General features: G+C 35.8%; 1 protein-coding gene across 13 annotated transcripts in view; it reads right to left on the reverse strand.

Moving 5' to 3' along the window:
• The window catches only part of Epb41 (erythrocyte membrane protein band 4.1), a 166,858-nt gene that overhangs the window by 35,019 nt on the left and 114,076 nt on the right, over window positions 1–17,763 (reverse strand). For 8 of the 13 annotated variants that reach the window (XM_033767744.1, XM_033767747.1, XM_033767746.1 and 5 more), the window contains 5 exons: window positions 10,565–10,755; window positions 6,566–6,622; window positions 6,365–6,406; window positions 5,298–5,360; window positions 663–839 (listed from right to left, as the gene is read on the reverse strand). In XM_033767744.1, the coding sequence (XP_033623635.1) occupies window positions 663–839; window positions 5,298–5,360; window positions 6,365–6,406; window positions 6,566–6,622; window positions 10,565–10,755 (530 nt within the window). The remainder of the gene's footprint in view (window positions 1–662; window positions 840–5,297; window positions 5,361–6,364; window positions 6,407–6,565; window positions 6,623–10,564; window positions 10,756–17,763) is intronic. The other 5 variants (XM_010632055.2, XM_010632034.2, XM_033767753.1 and 2 more) reach the window with 2 other exon arrangements.

Raw genomic sequence — 17,763 nt, forward strand, 5'->3', positions numbered from 1 at the left:
ATTCACTTATTTAGATGTAGGATTTCTAAAATAGGTAATGACAATAACAGAAAAAATAACTCCTAGAAGGTACCTCTGGCTTTTTTAAATTTGACTAATAAAACAGCATATTAAAATTTTGACATTACTCATAAAGACTAAATTATCAGTCATTTTTTAAAACTGAAATGCAATCATTAACACTTGGCGTTTTGCATTCTTAGGCTTATGGGCCTCCTTGGTATATTATATAACTGTACCATTCCAGGCATTTCTAAGTTGTACAAATGTTCAAATAAAGTTTTAAAAAATGACAATCCCTTTCCAATTCTGACCTTACTAAATTTAGTCAACTTTCTGGTCCTGGAAGGCACATTCTGAATATAAACAAAGTTTTACTGGCGTGTGCTCAATTTATAAACACATATGAGCTAGAAGCATGCATTTTGGAGACAGTTCTCAGAGTCTAATCATCTATTAGTAACTCTCAATGGCTCTCACATTGAACTGGTTGCCACCTGAGATGAAAAATAAATTTTGATTGTGAATGCCTTAAACGGCAATGAACTGGTGAGGCACCAAAGCTAAATTTCAGCTTTAAACTTCTCAGAAACAGAATCTTAACACACAAGAATATTTATCCCGTTCATTCGCAGAATCAGTCGTGTGGATAAAGTACTTACTCCTTCTCCTGTGGGGATCTGCCCATTGATGTTAAGAGCTCGGAATGGGGAGTGAGTAGATAAGCGTTTATCCCATTCGCTAGGCCGTGGTTCTGGTACAGATTCCATGAAGTTCTTTTTCAGCTCACTGATGCTAGCATGATGTTTTTTTATCTCTTCTTGACTTTTGTCTAAATCCTACAGTTGAAGGACAAAAATGCAAAATAATAAGTAATAAAGACAAAAACCACACCAAGGACAACCCATCAGAGATTGGGCACTGGTAGAAAACACACCACATCCAGGATAGATATTACTAATTCAAATTGGAAATATATATCATGGTATAATTGCTTCTTTTTTTTTTTAACTCAAGGTGCTTTTCTTGAAAGCAGTGAAGCATCACAACCCCCTAGCTCTAGTTATGTAACCCATAAACAGCTCACTCCTTAGTTTTATGACTCTTCTTCCCAATATGATGCAAAACCAGATCTCCAACTCCTCATCCATTCAATTAAGAACTGATTTAGGCTCAGCTCAAGCAGGATGGAGAAAGCAATAAAGACACAAACTATTAAATGAAGGACATGGTGAAAGATTCAACTTCCACCACTGGCTGCTATACCTTGGAGAGTTCTAACAATAAAAGTATTCCTCTATTTCTACCGGAGAATTTTTTACTTCTGTATTTTAAAATGGGTATTTGTTCTTTTGATAAACAAGAATAACCCTTTTTTGATATAAGAACATTTTCTGCTAAAATTCCTAATGTTTCCAGATTCAACTGTTACTATCTGAAAAAACCAGTCAGGGGTATGTAATATAATAACTTTTCCCCTTTGTCAATATTATTTACACAAACTAAAAGTCTAATGTCTTATAGCTGCTTCACCCCAGTACAAATCAAAATAGGGACATTTTGGAGTAGGGAAAGCAGCTCAGTGGTAGAATACTTGCCTAGCATGTTCAAGGCCCTGGGTTTGATCCCCAGAAAGAGCAGCACCACAGTGACCGAAAAAGGGGAGGGGAATTTTCCAATAACCTTCAAAGGATTGGGAGTGACAAGAATTCATCAAATAGTGGGTAACAAGAGTAAGAGGCAAACTCTAAAAGAGGATTCTAGGGACAAATGATCAAAACTAAGGTGAATAAAGCACAAGCTAGAAATGCTCAGGTTTATGTAAAAGTACTACACAATAGCTTTGAAAAAGGACACGACCAAAAATAGTCTAGTAAATATAACTTTAAGATGAAGATGCAATAGTCTTTGTCCAACAGTGCTTCAAAATACTTAAAAGTTTGACTGAGATCATAATATTTAGAGCCCATCACTTGATGACTGTAAAAAATTCTGTTTGTCATATATTAAGAAAGCTCTGTATCCAAGAAAAACAAAATGCCAAACATATCTCCTAATACGTTATAAACTTAATATTTCTTTTTTGGCTCTGTGGAAAATAGTTTCACTTTGAGAAAAAATAGAATTCATTTAAATCAAAATTTGTTTAAAAGTTTTTCTAAGGGTAACATAGGCTCCTACCAAATAAAGTTTTTTCAAAAGCAACATCAAAGGGAAAATAGCACAGGAAAAAGAATAAAAAAGAATCAGTGAAATACATGACAACAATATTGATTCTGGACGTATCTGTTCAGAAAATTCACTTACTATTCTCATTATTATTTTTGCAAGACTGATCCATGTACACTTGCCTGGGATGAGTCAAAGAGAAAACTAGGGGCCGGTGATTTAGCTCAGTGGTTTGGTGGCCTGCCTTGCAAGCGCAAGGACCCGAGTTCAATCTCCGGTACCAAAAAAAAAGGAGAAAACTAACCAAAAAAGGGTAACTTTGTAGCTCCCCTGTAAGAGTAATTTTGCTTGCTGGGCAAAATGAGAATCTATCTTATGAATAAAAAGCTTCACTAAAGAGGACCTATAGTTTGTACTTTTGTTCCAGCTAGAAACAAGAAAAACATGTTTATTAGCTTAATAAAAGCATAAACAAGCCCACTCAAGGACTCAGTATTGGACTGAGCAAATGAGACCCACCGGACATATGAGGCCCTGTGACTAAGCTCTGAGTGGAAATCTACCTGTTTGAGACAACTTAACATATTTGGGAGGGTTAAAAGTATGACTGGAGCAAAACAAAAATCAACAAGAGATACTATGTCAAAGTCATAACTCTGAGTTAGTATCTTAATAAGATAGACTGGTGACGTGTTACTCTTCTTGCCTAGCTTTGGACTGGCTTGGAACCTAAGAAAATAAAGTTTCCAATAAAATGAGTAGCTTCTGAGAGAGCTTTCTCCATCCTCCTTAGCTGGCTTTGACAGAAACCTGTGGGGGCACAGAGTAAAATTAAGATCTCAAAGGGACCTGTTCCAAATAGAACTTGTCACAGACATTTGCTACAGGTTCTCTCTGGGAGATGAAGGAGGAGGTGGTAGATCTAAAAATGAATCCGACCTTATTTGTGCCAGAACAAAGCATTAGTGGGGGTGGGGGAGGAGGAGGTAGGGAGGAGGATGCTTAAAAAAAAAAAACAAAAAAAAAAACCTGCTAGGTGACAGATAACTTGAAAGAACTTCCTTATGGGGGAAAACACTTTTTAAAATAGCTAAAGAATGATGGTCAGTCAAATTATTTTGGCTGTGTTGAGATTAGGCAACTTTTACCTATCATCTACTTTTTAAGAAACAATCAAACCAAACAGTTCATTAGATACAAAATGTTCTCAAAAGGCAGTTAGTAGTTTTAATTGTCAAACACACAGTTATTTAGAAATCTCCTCTCATGGCTGTCAGTGAAATGCTGGGAAAAAACATCACACAGAGGGACTTCAGGAGTCTCAGAAGCCATCACACACCTCAGAACAGATGCCAAATATATGATTGGTACTGCAGGTTCCAGTTAATTAGCACTGAAGAGGGACTGGTCAGGAGATGTTTAAGGTTGGGAGATGGTTACACTGCTGAGTAAAGGAGATAAATCAACATCTACTATCCTTCCTAATCTCTGAAGATGGAATGATTCAGTTCTAGTCTCAGATTTGGGCCAAAAGAAAGAGATCTCGTTTCTAAGACTGATACATCTGAGAGTTCAAAAAAATTCATGTTCATGAGATGAATGTATGTAAAGCACTTAGCAGGTATTGTGCCTGTTATACTGTATGTTTAATGAAAGCTCAACATAATTTTTACAACTTTTATCAAAGTTCTACACAAATAACAAGCATTCAAAAATATAGGTATTGACAAAAATAAGATGAAGTTAAATAATTACTAGAGACCATATATTAAGCCAAAATTCTGTTATTATTAAAAGTTACCTTAAAGTTTTGGTTTGATATTTATCACATTTAATATATGTTCATCTTTTAGATATCAGTTAAAATGTCACTTTTCATCTCACTTAGAATAGATCCTTTTTGTTACTATAGCATACTGTTTATTTCCTATATGGTTTTTATAATAGCTTGTAATTACTTTAATCATTTGTTTACATATTTATTGTTCTCTCCTTCCCAGTTCCCTATGTTGTAAGCTTCCTGAAGGGAGGAACCATGTTTATCATCTTCCTATAATTTGCATTTCCTTTAAAGTGAAGTTAAATCCCTGATGTAAGAATTTATATTCATTTCTTATGGTTCTGCCTTGAATGGAGCTGTAAAATAATCTGGTCATTAACTTCTACACAAGTTTTTTTCTGATGTGTGAATTAAGTTGATCTCAGTTTTCTTCTACATGGAGTAATTCCACTTTCTTTAATTTTTCCTCATATACCCCACTAAGCTTCTAAGTAGTTTTATATTTCCTATCCAATGTGGATCCCCAAACTAAAGTATATTTTATCTCTAGATTAATACAGGTCTGGTAAAAAATTTGACCAATTTTGAATATAATGGGAAAATGACCTTAAAGTTCCTACAGCAGAAAGTACATTACTATTTCTGAATGGAAAACAGTGTAGTTTAATAAATGGTACGTTACTATTTCTGAAAGAAAAACAGTGTAAGTTTAATAGAGTTATGTAATTCCTAATTTAAATCCAATTTACCAGCTCTGTGACCATAAGGGAATTAATTTCTCTAGGCTCCAATTTTCTCATCTTTAAAATAAATGTATCATTCTCACAGGCTTGTTTTCATAATTAAACTTCTTATAGTAACTATTTATTAAATACTAGACTCTCTTCTTTCTTATCTTACCCCCTAACCTTTCTTCAGTAATTTCCTACTATCTCCACTATTATAAATCTATTCTAAATTGTGATATTTTTATACTCTCTCAGCTAAGAAAAAAAAGTGAAAACTTGAGGCATGTAGAAGTTAAAATATTCTTGGAAAATTTAAGGAACTTCTAGTGGTGATGTAGAATTTTCTGCACATAGGTAAAATAATGGAGCTATGAGAGGCAGAGGTAGTCCCAATCATATATTTTTAAAAAGATAGTATGAGATGAAAACTAAAAAGAATCAGAAGGAGAGATGGTTGCATATCTTCATGTTTACCAACATGCAAAAGCATTTTAAACCTAAAAATCTCTCATGCAATGGCATGCAAAACCAAATGCAGCATAGAATGAAGAAAAGGGAATCAGTAAAGAATGCAGAAGATCCAGGCAACCAACTGAAATAAGCTTCAAGTTCATACAAACCTCCAACATTAAATTGCTATGTCTGATATAAATGTTTTCACCATCTAGTCTCTCTCTCTTTTTCTGTGAAAATGAAAGGGGGAAAAACAGAAAAGCATAAAAAATTAAAATGTTGTTCTTGCAGGAAAAAACTGCAAATTGGCAAACCAAAAAATATTTGAAATTAAATGTCCGCAGTGCAGATATGCCAACATGGAATGGTCACAGAACCACAAGGACACAGAGAACTTGATTACCACTAGAAAATAAATGACCTTGTTTAGGAAATGATGAGAGACTGTGCTGATATTAGTTAGACAGTGCTCCTGGCTTCATTGGCTTCTTATATAAGTTGCTTCATGTTTATTTTGGAAATTGAACTGTTTGAACGTTACCCTAAAATAATGTCTTTAAAAAGTGTTGAGATCTCACATACCAGGGAGTAAAGAGATGCTTTAAAAATATTAGAAGTATTTCATATTTACTAATACTCCAGTATGTAAATATCTAATACCTTTAACAGGAAAGGTCAAAAGGCATTTTAAACTTGATCAACTAATAAATATATCCAATAAGAACTGATGCATCTCACTGTGTAGATAGGAAGAATTAGGCACATAGCGATCAGACTCATTAATGATACTGTGAGTTGTTGCTATGATGGTTTTTATGATAAATGTGGATAAAGCATTGTCAATGATTTCTCAAACATGTCCTTGTGAAATAGTTCTTATAAATTTGAATATGAAGAATAAGTTTGACCCTCATTATTTTATTTTGTTAAAAATATTATTTACCTACTGGAAAGTATAATAAAATCTTTCAATAAACAGTACAGTGTAAGATTAGAATTCCTTTGGCATATATATATATATATATATACACACACACACACACACACACACACACACACACACACACACACACACACATATATATGTATACATGCACATTTATATCTGCTCTTTTAAAGTAACTTCTGATTAAGAGAAGTCAATGAAAAGAATGGACCACTGTCTTTTTAATGCACTGTAAGTCAGCATGGGTGAAATGGCAATGTAGTTTTGTGAAAGTGAAAAATGGCTAACCTTCCTCATTCTTATCAGATCTTCAGTTTTTTCTGTAAGCTTCTGTTTTGCCATAATTCAAAAAGAAAAAAAAATTGGCTCAGTGAAGTCTGTTTGGGTATTTTATTTTATTTTATTTTATTTTTTAGGAAAGGGAGCAAAGGATGAAAAAAAAAATGAGAGGTGGAAGGAAAAAGGAACGTGTGGCCTGTTGACACAAACCTGTGTTTGGTCACCATTTGAGGTGAATACTGTGACCTCGATGTGGGTTTTTTCCACCTACATAAAGTGGCAAAAATACTTTAGGTTAGTAGGTTTCTGTGAATAGCATTGTTTCCAAATAAGCTGCATCATTAAGCTGGTTGTGAAATATGCCAACAGGTAACCATGATGCAGACTTATGGAGGGTGTTATAGGCAAGGATATTACTCCCAGTGGCACGTGTTAGTTTACTATCACATTTTCAAGGATGAAAACATAATACAGTGATCCAATTATAAAAATAGTGTTAAGGTAATCATTCTACTGATGAAATCATTTTTATATTTATTCATTAAAAAGTACCTACTAAAACTAAAAATAGAAAATAAATAAATAACAATAAAAACAGGCTTATTTGATACTATAGGCATATATTTTGTTTCGCCTTTTTTGGTAAGATCTGGAAGTACTTTAACACTGAAAAACAAACTTACAAATTATGATATCAATGTTAATATACTTGGCAGAAATAAAGATAATTTTTATAGCTAAAACACAAATGTAAATGTAGTAAACCATATATGATACCAAACAAATATATAGGATTTTGTTATTTGATCAATATATTTAAACAGATAATTTACTCTTTGGCTTATCACACAATAAAACATCAAAATAAACTTTACCCAAATTTTAACTGACACATGCAATTACTTCCAGGACTGATTTATACATTACACATAAAGGACTCAGCTACAACATTCACACTGCAATCCCCTCTCTAGACAGTTGGAGCCTATGTTTGGAGGTAGGGTAAAAGTCATTCTCAATAGGAAGAGATGAATAGAGATAAGGTCCCCTGTGTAGCTTTGAAATATCTTTAGGAACAGTCATTTTATGTAGCACAGAAAATGGGATGATTACTAAAAAGCCAGATAGGATAATACAAGGATGCAGTGACTATTACAAAAAATTAGAAAAAGTTTTTTTTTTGTTTGTTTGTTTGCTTTTTGTTTTTTGTACAGGGGAATCAAATTCAGAGCCTTGCACTTGCTCTGAGCTAAATCTCTGGCCTGAAAAAGGACTGTTTTTGTTAAGTAAGTCAATCACTTCCTATCATAAAATTTTTTATAGAACTTCATCAACCTCTGGCTTTGACATATTCTTTTTAATCATACTAAGCAGCATTACTTTGGAGTACAACAGTGTTGCACTGCTTTCTCTAGAACCGAATGTAAAAAATAAGACAACATCAAACTTTATAACACTGTCAAATCATAAGCACACCCAGCTTCAGCACTTTGAACTGCCAGGTTTACTAAGAATTCAATTGTTTCTACTCTGATTCTCGGCATACTTGCTGTGTGGCCTTGGACAAGTCATTTCACCTGTCTGAGCTCAAATGTTCATACTGAAAAAAGTGGAGATAACGTCTTCACAGAATTACGTATACTTAGCAAGCAGTAATTTAAGTTATTTTATAAAGCTTAAATTCTTTGTTTAAACAAATAATGAGTCTTTTTGGGTCTGTAGCAATCCAACAGGAAATTGAGAATCATCACTTCTCAAAAAACACACGGGCCGGGAATTTAGCTCAGTGGTGCCACCGCCGCCTGCCTCACAAGCGCAAAGACCCGGAGTTCAATCTCCGGTACCAAAAAACAAAACAGAACAAACAAACAACAACAAAAAAAACTGGGCTCAGTGGTTCATGCCTGTAGTTCCCATTACCCAGGGGATTGCTTGAGGCCAGAATAGTAACATAACAAGACAACATCTCAAAAATAAAATAAAATAAAATTTTAAAAAGGGTGAGTAGCAATAGTACCTTTGTGTATGCCCCTACATAGAAGATTCAACAGTACTGCTTCCATACCTACAGAATAGACTTTGCCAAATAACTGATGATGACAAAAAGCTTTTTTTTTTTGGTATCAGAGATTGAACTCAGGACCTCACACTTGCAAGGCAGGTGAGGTGCCACTGAGCTGCATCCCCAGCCCACAAAAACTCATTCTTATTTTGTACCAAACTATTGTGAGATAATTTACACAGTTGCAAGGTTATTTTATTACTACTACTGCTTTCTACAATACATATGACTTCAAGTAAATGGCACAATTATTGCCTAACTGCTACAAATAAAATCAGCTCAGATTCACCCTTAATTCTGGCATTACTATTACAGTGATAGGTTATCAGAGGTGGCTTTCAGTTGTATTCTAACACAAGTATCTTAAAACATACACAGTGCTTACTTAAAAATGAACTGGCAAACATACCCCCCCACACACGTATTTAAATGAAAAGATATACCAAGGAGTGTTCTCTTTATTTTGGTGAGGTCCCAAGAACAAAGGGAACATATTTTTAAAATTATTGTGTCAGTCTTATAAGCAAATGCACAAGTAAGCAGAAAGCCTGAGGAATCTTAGCCATTCAGGAAGATTACCTTGACAACTCCAATAATCTGAAACTTTTCTATTAGTATAAAAACAGAAGGATAGTCAAACCTGCCAGGTGATATATTGTAACATTAAAAATGGAGCATGTAATATTAAAAAGATATTGTTTAGATAGGCATGATAAAAAACATGCCTGTAATCTCAGTTTCTTGGGAGGCGGAAGCAGGAGCATCACAAATTGGAGGCCAGCCTGGACCACTCAGCAAGACCCCGTCAATGAAACTGAAGAAGGTCTGAGATGTGATACCTAAGTGGTACAGCGTATATCTAGCAAGTGAGAGCCCCTGGGTTAAAAATAAATTGTTTACATACTGTTATGAACATCTGGCTAGCAAACCTCCATCATCTATTCAATCTTTCTTTTTTCCTCTCTGTATTTAAGGTAAGTCTCAAAAATATAGGAAGACTGTATAACATATTTGACAGATTTTAGAAAAAAATATAGTTAGATTGTCCACTGTTCTATAGATTAAACTAATTGTTGATCTGGCTCCAAAAGAACGGGATTAATCCATATGCTAAAGTGAGAGCATTAAGATCTTACAATTTTATATTTTTTAATAGACACATAAAAATATAATTCTTATCACAACTGCTTCTCATTATTGCTGTCGGCAACAGTGAGACCTATAGTTAGTTTAATAAGCCTGGACTAATACCTTAACTCTATCACTGCTTAAATGTGCTTAAAAAGCTTACAAACATATAAAAGATCAGCGCAGTAATCATTACTTCTGGGAAATCGCTAATGAAATTGGTGATTTTTCAACTCGGTGCAACTGGGCTGTGAGTACAATCAATTCAGAATTGTAAGAAATTCAGCAGTATAACCTTTCATATATAATGGGTCCTCCTTTCTTATAATGCTACTTAAAATTTAAACCACACAAGATGGGCATGGTGGTGCAGGCCTGTAATCCCAACACTCCCTGAGGCAGGAGGATCGCTGTGAGTTCGAGACCAGCCTGGGCTACATAGTGAGTTCCAGGTCAGTCTCAAGTAAGACACTGTCTCAAAAAAAAAAAGTATATATATGTGTGTGTGTGTGTGTGTGTGTGTGTGTGTGTGTGTGTATTTAAACCACACAAATATGTTTTACATAACATATATTCTTTGGAAATATGCATACATTTATCTTAGGGAATAAAATTATATATTTTGTTGTGGCACTGGGAATTAAACTTAGGGCCTTCATACTAAGCTATATCCTTGGTCCTTGTCTTTCTTTTATTTGATTTGGTTTTTTTTTGAGACAGTCTCACCAAGTCACTAAATTGCCCATGCTGGATTAGAACTTGTGACCGTTCTACCTCAGCCTCCCAGAGTGCTGGGATTGTAGGCATGTGCCACTACACCTGGCCTAAAATTATATTTTAATCATAACAGCATAGCTGACTCCCAAACAATGTGGAGATTCCAATTACTTCATTCAGAAAGAACAAAGAAGAAATCTTTCATAATTTTATACGACTCAGTTGCTCTGAGAAACTTCCTGGTCAAGAAGCTAAAACCTGTCAGAAAGTCAATCAGTTAACTATACAGATTTATGACATACCTTCCATGCTTCTGTGGGCTCTGGTTCAGGTTGCACAGGTGGCTCTTCTTCCTTTTTCACTTCAACCTTCACTGTTTCCTTCTGTGTTTTTTTGACAGGTGCCCCTGGGACACCACCTTCTGTGACTTCACTCTGAGCAATGGCTGGTGCAGAGGTGGGCCGAGGACTTCGGTCTGCAGAATCATTAGCTGCTGGTATATGAGAAAGGGAAAATGGAAAAATAAGTGAAGGCCAGAGGCAACATACTACTTTAAAGTCACAGGAGAAATAACTGTGAATGCAGGACACATATGAAAGTGACAATGTCCAAGGGACCATCACACAGAAAGTAAAAAAAAAAGTATTAGCCCTCTGCCAGGCAACTGATGGCAACAAGATAGCTAGAGGTACCCTCAATAGAAAAGTTAAGACATATTAACAATCATATTCCATATACTAAATTCAGAGAAGAAATATCAAAATAATAAAAGAAAGTGAAAGCCAGCTGTGGTGGCACATGCTTGTAATCTCAGCACTCCGGAGGCTGAGGCAGGAGGATTGCCATAAGTTCAAGACCAGCCTGGGTTACATAGTGAGTTCAAGATCAGCCTGAACTACATGGCAAGTTCCTCTCTCAAAAAAAGAAAGAAAGAGAGAGAAAGAGAGAGAGAGAGAGAAATAAAAAAGTCATCATCATCATCATCATTGTTGTACTAGGGCTTGAAACTAGGACCTTCATAATAAGCTACATTACCAGCTTTTTTTTTTTTTTTTTTTTTTGAGACAGGGTCTTGCTAAGTTGCTAAATTACCCATGTTGGGCTCAAATTTGTGAGCCCAGTGTGCTGTGAATATAGGAATATGCCACCACACCCAGTTTTAAAAAATCATTAATCTTATAATGAGTTAGTTTCAAGAATTTGCAAATGGTGGGGTGTGGTGGTGCATGCCTATAGCCCCAGCACTTGGGAGGCTGAGGCAGGAGAATCTCTGTGAGTTCAAGACCACCCTGAACTATACAGTGAAATCTTGTCTCCAAAAAAAATTACCAGCAACTGCAGTCTGTGGAGAAAAAAAAAGGGGGCAGGGGTAAGTATGGTTTCTTCTACAAAACCTTTTTGAAATAAAGATTGTTATTTTTAGGTAGTTTCAGGAACCTAAAAATATATTCTAGGAAAACAAAGAAATGTCTGATATCTCTGTGAAGCCTCATTGGAATGATTACAAAACAATTTGATAAATGGCTCCTCTGATAAGACATGTACTACTTTTTGATGCTTCTAAGAGCAAAGCTTTGAACCAGACATTTACCCTTTTAATAATAAATCATTCAACTAAATAGGAATTAAAAATCTTTAGCCTTTGGTTCTCCCCCCAAAAAAACACCTTTTGAGTTGTGTTTTACCTTTTTTTTTTTTTTTTTTAAGAGTAGAGAATTTTATAGAGAAAGATAGCTTCTGTCTAAGAGAGACAGAAGGGAGTGTTTACCTTCTTTCAGATCCCTATGAATGGGCTGGGGATTTAGCTTAGTGGTTCTGCCGCCTGCCTCTCAAGCGCAAGGATCCCAGTTTGATCCCCGGTACCAAAAAAAAAACAAAAACAAAAACAACCAGATTCCTATGAATGTCTATTATAGCTCTGAGTCTCTAAAACATTTAGAGCAACAGTTCTCAGGGGGCAGTTTTGTTCCAGAGAACATTTGGCAATATCTAGGGACACATTTGGTTGTCATAACTAGGGTGGGGAGAGACCAAGGTTGCTGAAGTTGAGAGAACTTGATGTATGGAAAAGGGTGTGGGGATGGAACTCAGAATGTTGCACTTGGGAGACAGGCATGGTGCCACTGAGCTAAATCTCTAGCCCTGTATAGACTATTTTTTAGAAAACAATACAGGCTGATGATAAAAGCTTCGTCTTTTCACAGGGATTAACTGTTTTGGTTTGGCATCTAAGTTTTATATAGTTTGCTTTAGTCCCAGGGCCAGGTGGGTGACGCACGTTTGTAATCCTAGCACTTGGGAGTTTGAGGCAGGAGGATCATTTCAAGTTCAAGGCCAGCCTGGGCTACAGTTTGAACTACATAGTGAGATCATGTCTCAAAAAGAAAAGAAAACTTCTATATACTTTGTAATAAGATCATACTTATCTGACATTATCTAGGAAGTAAAGTGTTTTTCTATGATTTTTCTTTTTTTCTTTTTTTTTTTTTTTGGTACCAGGGATTGAACTCAGGACTTTGTGCTTGCAAGGTAGGCAGTGGAAACACTGAGCTAAATCCCTGGCGCAATGACTTAATATTTTTAGTAACAGATCATTATCCTTTCTTATACAGTTCTTAAACTTTAATTCTTTTTCATGAAAATCTTCATAAATTTTTGTTACACACTTTCCTTTTAAAACTGACTATCCTGAAAATAGCTTTTTGTTTTGTTTTGGTTTTGGTTTTTGGAGACAAGGTCTCACTGTGCATTTCAGGCTGGCCTCAAACTCTATGTATTCCAAACTGGCCTTTAACTTGTAATGATCTTCCTGCCTCAGCCTGTTGAGTGCTGGGATTATAGCCATGTGCCACCATGCCCGGTTCTGAAAATAATTTATTCTGATATTGCCCTTCTTGGATAATAAGAAAACTCATCCTTATATTTATAAACTATAAAAAATGAGTTAAAAATACTCTTTAATCTGGGAGAGATTTAAAAAGTTAAACTCATAACTACCTCATATATACAACACCAAGAAAGAAAGGCTTATTACCCTGTGATTATCAAGAGTGAAAGAAAGTTTCTCAGATGACGCATAGAAAAATAGCAGAAACATAAGAACTATCAAAGTATCTTTCAATGCAAAAAAATACTGGCCACTTGTAAGTCCCCGGTATTAATGGGTGCTCCATTCCAGTCAATGCAAGAATGGCAGATGGTAGACCAAACTTAACAAAACAGAGTAATGTGACAAAATATTTTGCTCACAGTTGTGTTAAAGTATCATTATACATGTGCATTCACACCTCCTCTCAAAGAATTAATTCAACTGCCTGGCATTGCAGAAACATAGCCCATGCTTTCACCATGTGTTATTTTGCCATTTGAATCTGGTTTTAATCCAATACTAATATTGCAGAGCCAAATGATTTATGTCTTCAGCATTCTGAGCTTGGCAATCTCAACTGTATATGAAAAAGTAGGAATAGATGTAAAAGCTGACAGAAACAGAGGCAGAAACCATTCAGAGACTGGAAAAATAATAACATTACTATAAACAGCTTTTTGACAGTGAAAAGTCTTCATGCAACAGCGGTAAAATCAAGTCTGAGTCTTAGGCACAAGTTCACTTTAGTCACATGTAGTAGTGTGACCTATGGCAAGCAGCTTAATCTTACAAACTTCAGTTTCATCATTTGTAAAAGTGAAAGATATTAATTTTACAGAATAGTTACAAAAGGGATATTCAATAGATATAAATACATTTTATGAATTCTAAATATTAATAACTTCTTAAATAATTAAGTCCTTGTATTTCTTTAGTAATAGGTTCATATTTCAAGAGTATATCGGGCAAAAGCTAATTTAGGTACACATGGCAAGTAATTAAAAGATCACTGGGAGCCCTGGAGTGTGCCAAATTCCTTTAGTTTTCTCAAGAACGAGACTACAAACTATAGATCACAATAAAATATCATCATGATGATTGTTTTTTATAAAATCAGCTTTATTAATATATAATTCATATATTATACAATTCACACATTTAAAATATATAATTGAATACTTTTTAGTATATTTGCAGCATTAAAGGTAGTGATTTCTTTTTAAGATGTTTTGGCTTGAGGTTGGGATGCAGCTCAGTGGTAGAGCACTTGCATAGCTTATGCAGAGGTCCTGGGTTCAATCCCAGCACTACGTATACAAAAAATATGTTTTGGATTTTCAATTTCACTAATTCATTTGTTATCCATTATAAGACTTTGATGAATATACAGGGAACACTCAACTAAAAAATTCACTATCTGCCATTTTTGAAAGTCTGGACAAAGAAAAATGCTAGTAGTAATATTCTTACAGATCCACTAACTTCAGTTATTATATTGCTCCTGGCTGACAATGACAGAAACTTAGGGTTTTGTTTGTTTGTTTGAGACAGGGTCTCATTATATACTTCAGGCCAGACTTGAACTCACTATGTAGCCCAGGCTGGCCTCAAATTTGTAGTGATTCTCAGGCCTCAGCGTCCCAAGTGCTGGAATTACGGGCCTGTGCCACCATGCCTGGCTCCAGAAACTTAGTTCTATACTAGAGGAGTGAAACATAAAACTCAAATCCAACAGAGAGAAAACAGGTATGGTGGCAGGAGGACTGCAAGTCTGAGCATAGCTTGGCAACTTAGTGACTTCGTGAGACCTTGTTTCAAAAAAATTTTTTTAAACGGAGGAAAAGGTTACCTGGGGACATAGCTTAGTGTAAAGGAACTGAGTTCAATACTCAATACTGAAAACAAACAAAAATCATAGTGAGTAAAGGGAAATTCAACTTCTAGTTCTAGCTGTTATTAGCACAGTTTCTGTTAGTATGGTACAGGGGCAGCAAATATGCAATTATTGGCTCTTCCATTATCAGGGAGTCTACACAACTTATCAGGGGATCGTGAACAACAACAAAAAGTGCTGATGCATAAGTCTGCCTCAAAGAGGTTTGGACACATGTTTTGTTGTAAAGCTCTAAAGGAGATAAGGAAGTCAAGGGTGAGGGCAACAACCAGTCACTGAATGGATCAACCACCTACACGGTTGTGTGACCCTAACAAGTTACATAACTTTTTTGTGCCCCAGTTTCCTCATGAGTAAAACAAGAATTCCTAAATGCTTCCCCTTGTTCAGTAGGTTGCTAATATTGAATAATAATACATGGAAATGGTTTGAGAAGCAAGAAGTACCACAAAAAGCTGAAAAGTCCTTGTTACCATTATTAGCTCTCCTTGAGATTTAATGCTTTTACTATAAACTGTGGGTCTGAAAGGCTCGGGATTTAGCTCAGTGGTACTGTGCCTGCCTGGCAAGCATAAGGTTGATTCCCAGTACTGGGAAAAAAAATGAGGGTCTGAATTAGTGTTGCTCACTACCTGGTGAAGCAGACACTTTGAAACAGAGCGCTCACTTGTATTACCAAGATGAGGTCCCTTAAAAGGCAATTCTCTTCTGAAAGTTTCCCTAATGCATTTCTACCATTGTCTTAGTTATCTTTTTCATTGCTGAGAAAAAATATCCAACACTCTAAATTAGAGAAAGGTTTATTTGGCTCACAGTTTGTAGAGGTTTCAGTCCATTAGTTGGCTGTCTCCAAGGCACGCTGGAATGGCAGACAAGCATCACAGAGGAAAAACAGTCCATGGTGGACAAAGGGCAGCAAAGTAGAAGGCAGTGAGCAGCAAAGTAGTGAAGCGGCAAGCAACAAGTGCAGCTCTCTTTCTGTCTCTTATATTCCTCCCAGACTACCCATATGGTAGGTAGGTGCCACTCACACTCTGGGTGGGGCATCCCGAACATTGCACCATAAATCAGTCCCAGCATTACACACTTAATCCCAGCATCACACACTCTAGATCCAGATACCTCTGAAAAGCCCCACCTATGACCACATGAGGCTTTGAGGGGACATCTAGATATAAGCCATAACAAGTATAGAGGGTTACTTCTTTTTTTTTCTTAAGGATGCACCTAATAAGGAAAAACTTTCTTTAAAGGAGCTTTAAGACCTAGGAAAGGGTAGGGAGTATAGTTCTATGGACATGTTTCCCATTCTTACAGAGAAGATAGCACAGAGAAATAAAAGACATAAAACTGCCCCCCCCAAAAAAAACCTGTCCTACTCAGTTTATATGCAACTCAGGTGCTTAACATATGTAGGGGTTCGATGTGGTGGCACATATCTGTAACTTTAGCACTCTGGGAGGCTAGTGCAAAGGATCATGAGTTCATGCCTGTTTGGACAATTTAATGAGAGACCCTGTCTCTAAATTAAAAATTTTAAAAGTCTGGTGATGTAGCTCAGTGCTCAGAATGAAGGCCCTGGATTCAAACCCCAATATCAGCACCATCAAAAAAAGAAGAAAAAAGCTTCCTCTAGTTCTAACTAGCTTTGTGATATTAGGCAAGTGCTTTAAATTCTAAGGTTAAGTTGTAAGAACAATGAACAGTAATGGATAATTATTTCAAGAAATTAGAAAAAGAACAGCTCTGTTGAAATGTAAAGGAAATAATAAAGATATTGTCATTCTTGACCTGAGTGAGACACTCTCAGCCAATATGCAGTCTCAACAAACAACAGGAAACCACTAAAGGGCCATGCTGTTCTCAGTAAAAAGAACAGGTAGCCATAAAGAAAATTTACAAGACATACAATTTCCCTGGCACCAAGAAATCCATTATTATCTACACACCTGCACTGATCATCGTGGCAACTCTGACCCCAAGGATTCTACCCAGATTCCTTAGGATAACCCTACCCCAAACCCTATAAAAACTTAATTTCTCCTCCAGCCAGAGGTTGACATCTTTGTGGATCACAGCTTGCCTGCACGTAGGCAGAATAATCAGCTTTTATTGCTCACATAAAGCCTGAGCCTGGGTGGTTTTTTGCGTGGTGTTTGTTACAGATATAAAGTGATGTCAACTAAATTTTAAAATAATACGATAGGGAAAAAAAACCAAAACCTAAAGTTGGTTCTTTGAAAAGATTACTAAAATTAATAGATCTCTAGCAGGACTGTTAAAAAAAAAGGGAGTTCAGCTTACCACTATCAAGAACACAAAAAGGGACACTGCCATAGATCATATAGATATTAAAAAGATACCCCAGAGCAGAGATTTAGCTCAGTGGTGCAGGCGCCTGCCTCGCAAGCACAAGGTCCCGAGTTTGATCCCTGGTACCACACACACAAAAAAAAGACACTCAACTTTATGTCAATAAATTTGAACATTTAGATAGAATAGACAATTCCTAGAAAAACACAACCTACCAAAATTTAATCAAGAACTAGTGGTCCTTCATAGTCCCTTATCCAATAAAGACTTTGAATCTGTATGTACAGAACCCTCTCATGAGATGTCTAGAACCCCATGGTTTCATTGATGAATTCTTCTAAATATTATGGAAAAATAACATTACTTTCACAAAGTCTTCAAGAGAACAGGAAAAGTGGGACTCTGTCCCACTTTATTTTATGAGG

This window comes from Fukomys damarensis, unplaced genomic scaffold (assembly GCF_012274545.1).
Source record: "Fukomys damarensis isolate Sample0158 unplaced genomic scaffold, DMR_v1.0_HiC HiC_scaffold_23, whole genome shotgun sequence".
Taxonomy (NCBI): domain Eukaryota; kingdom Metazoa; phylum Chordata; class Mammalia; order Rodentia; family Bathyergidae; genus Fukomys; species Fukomys damarensis.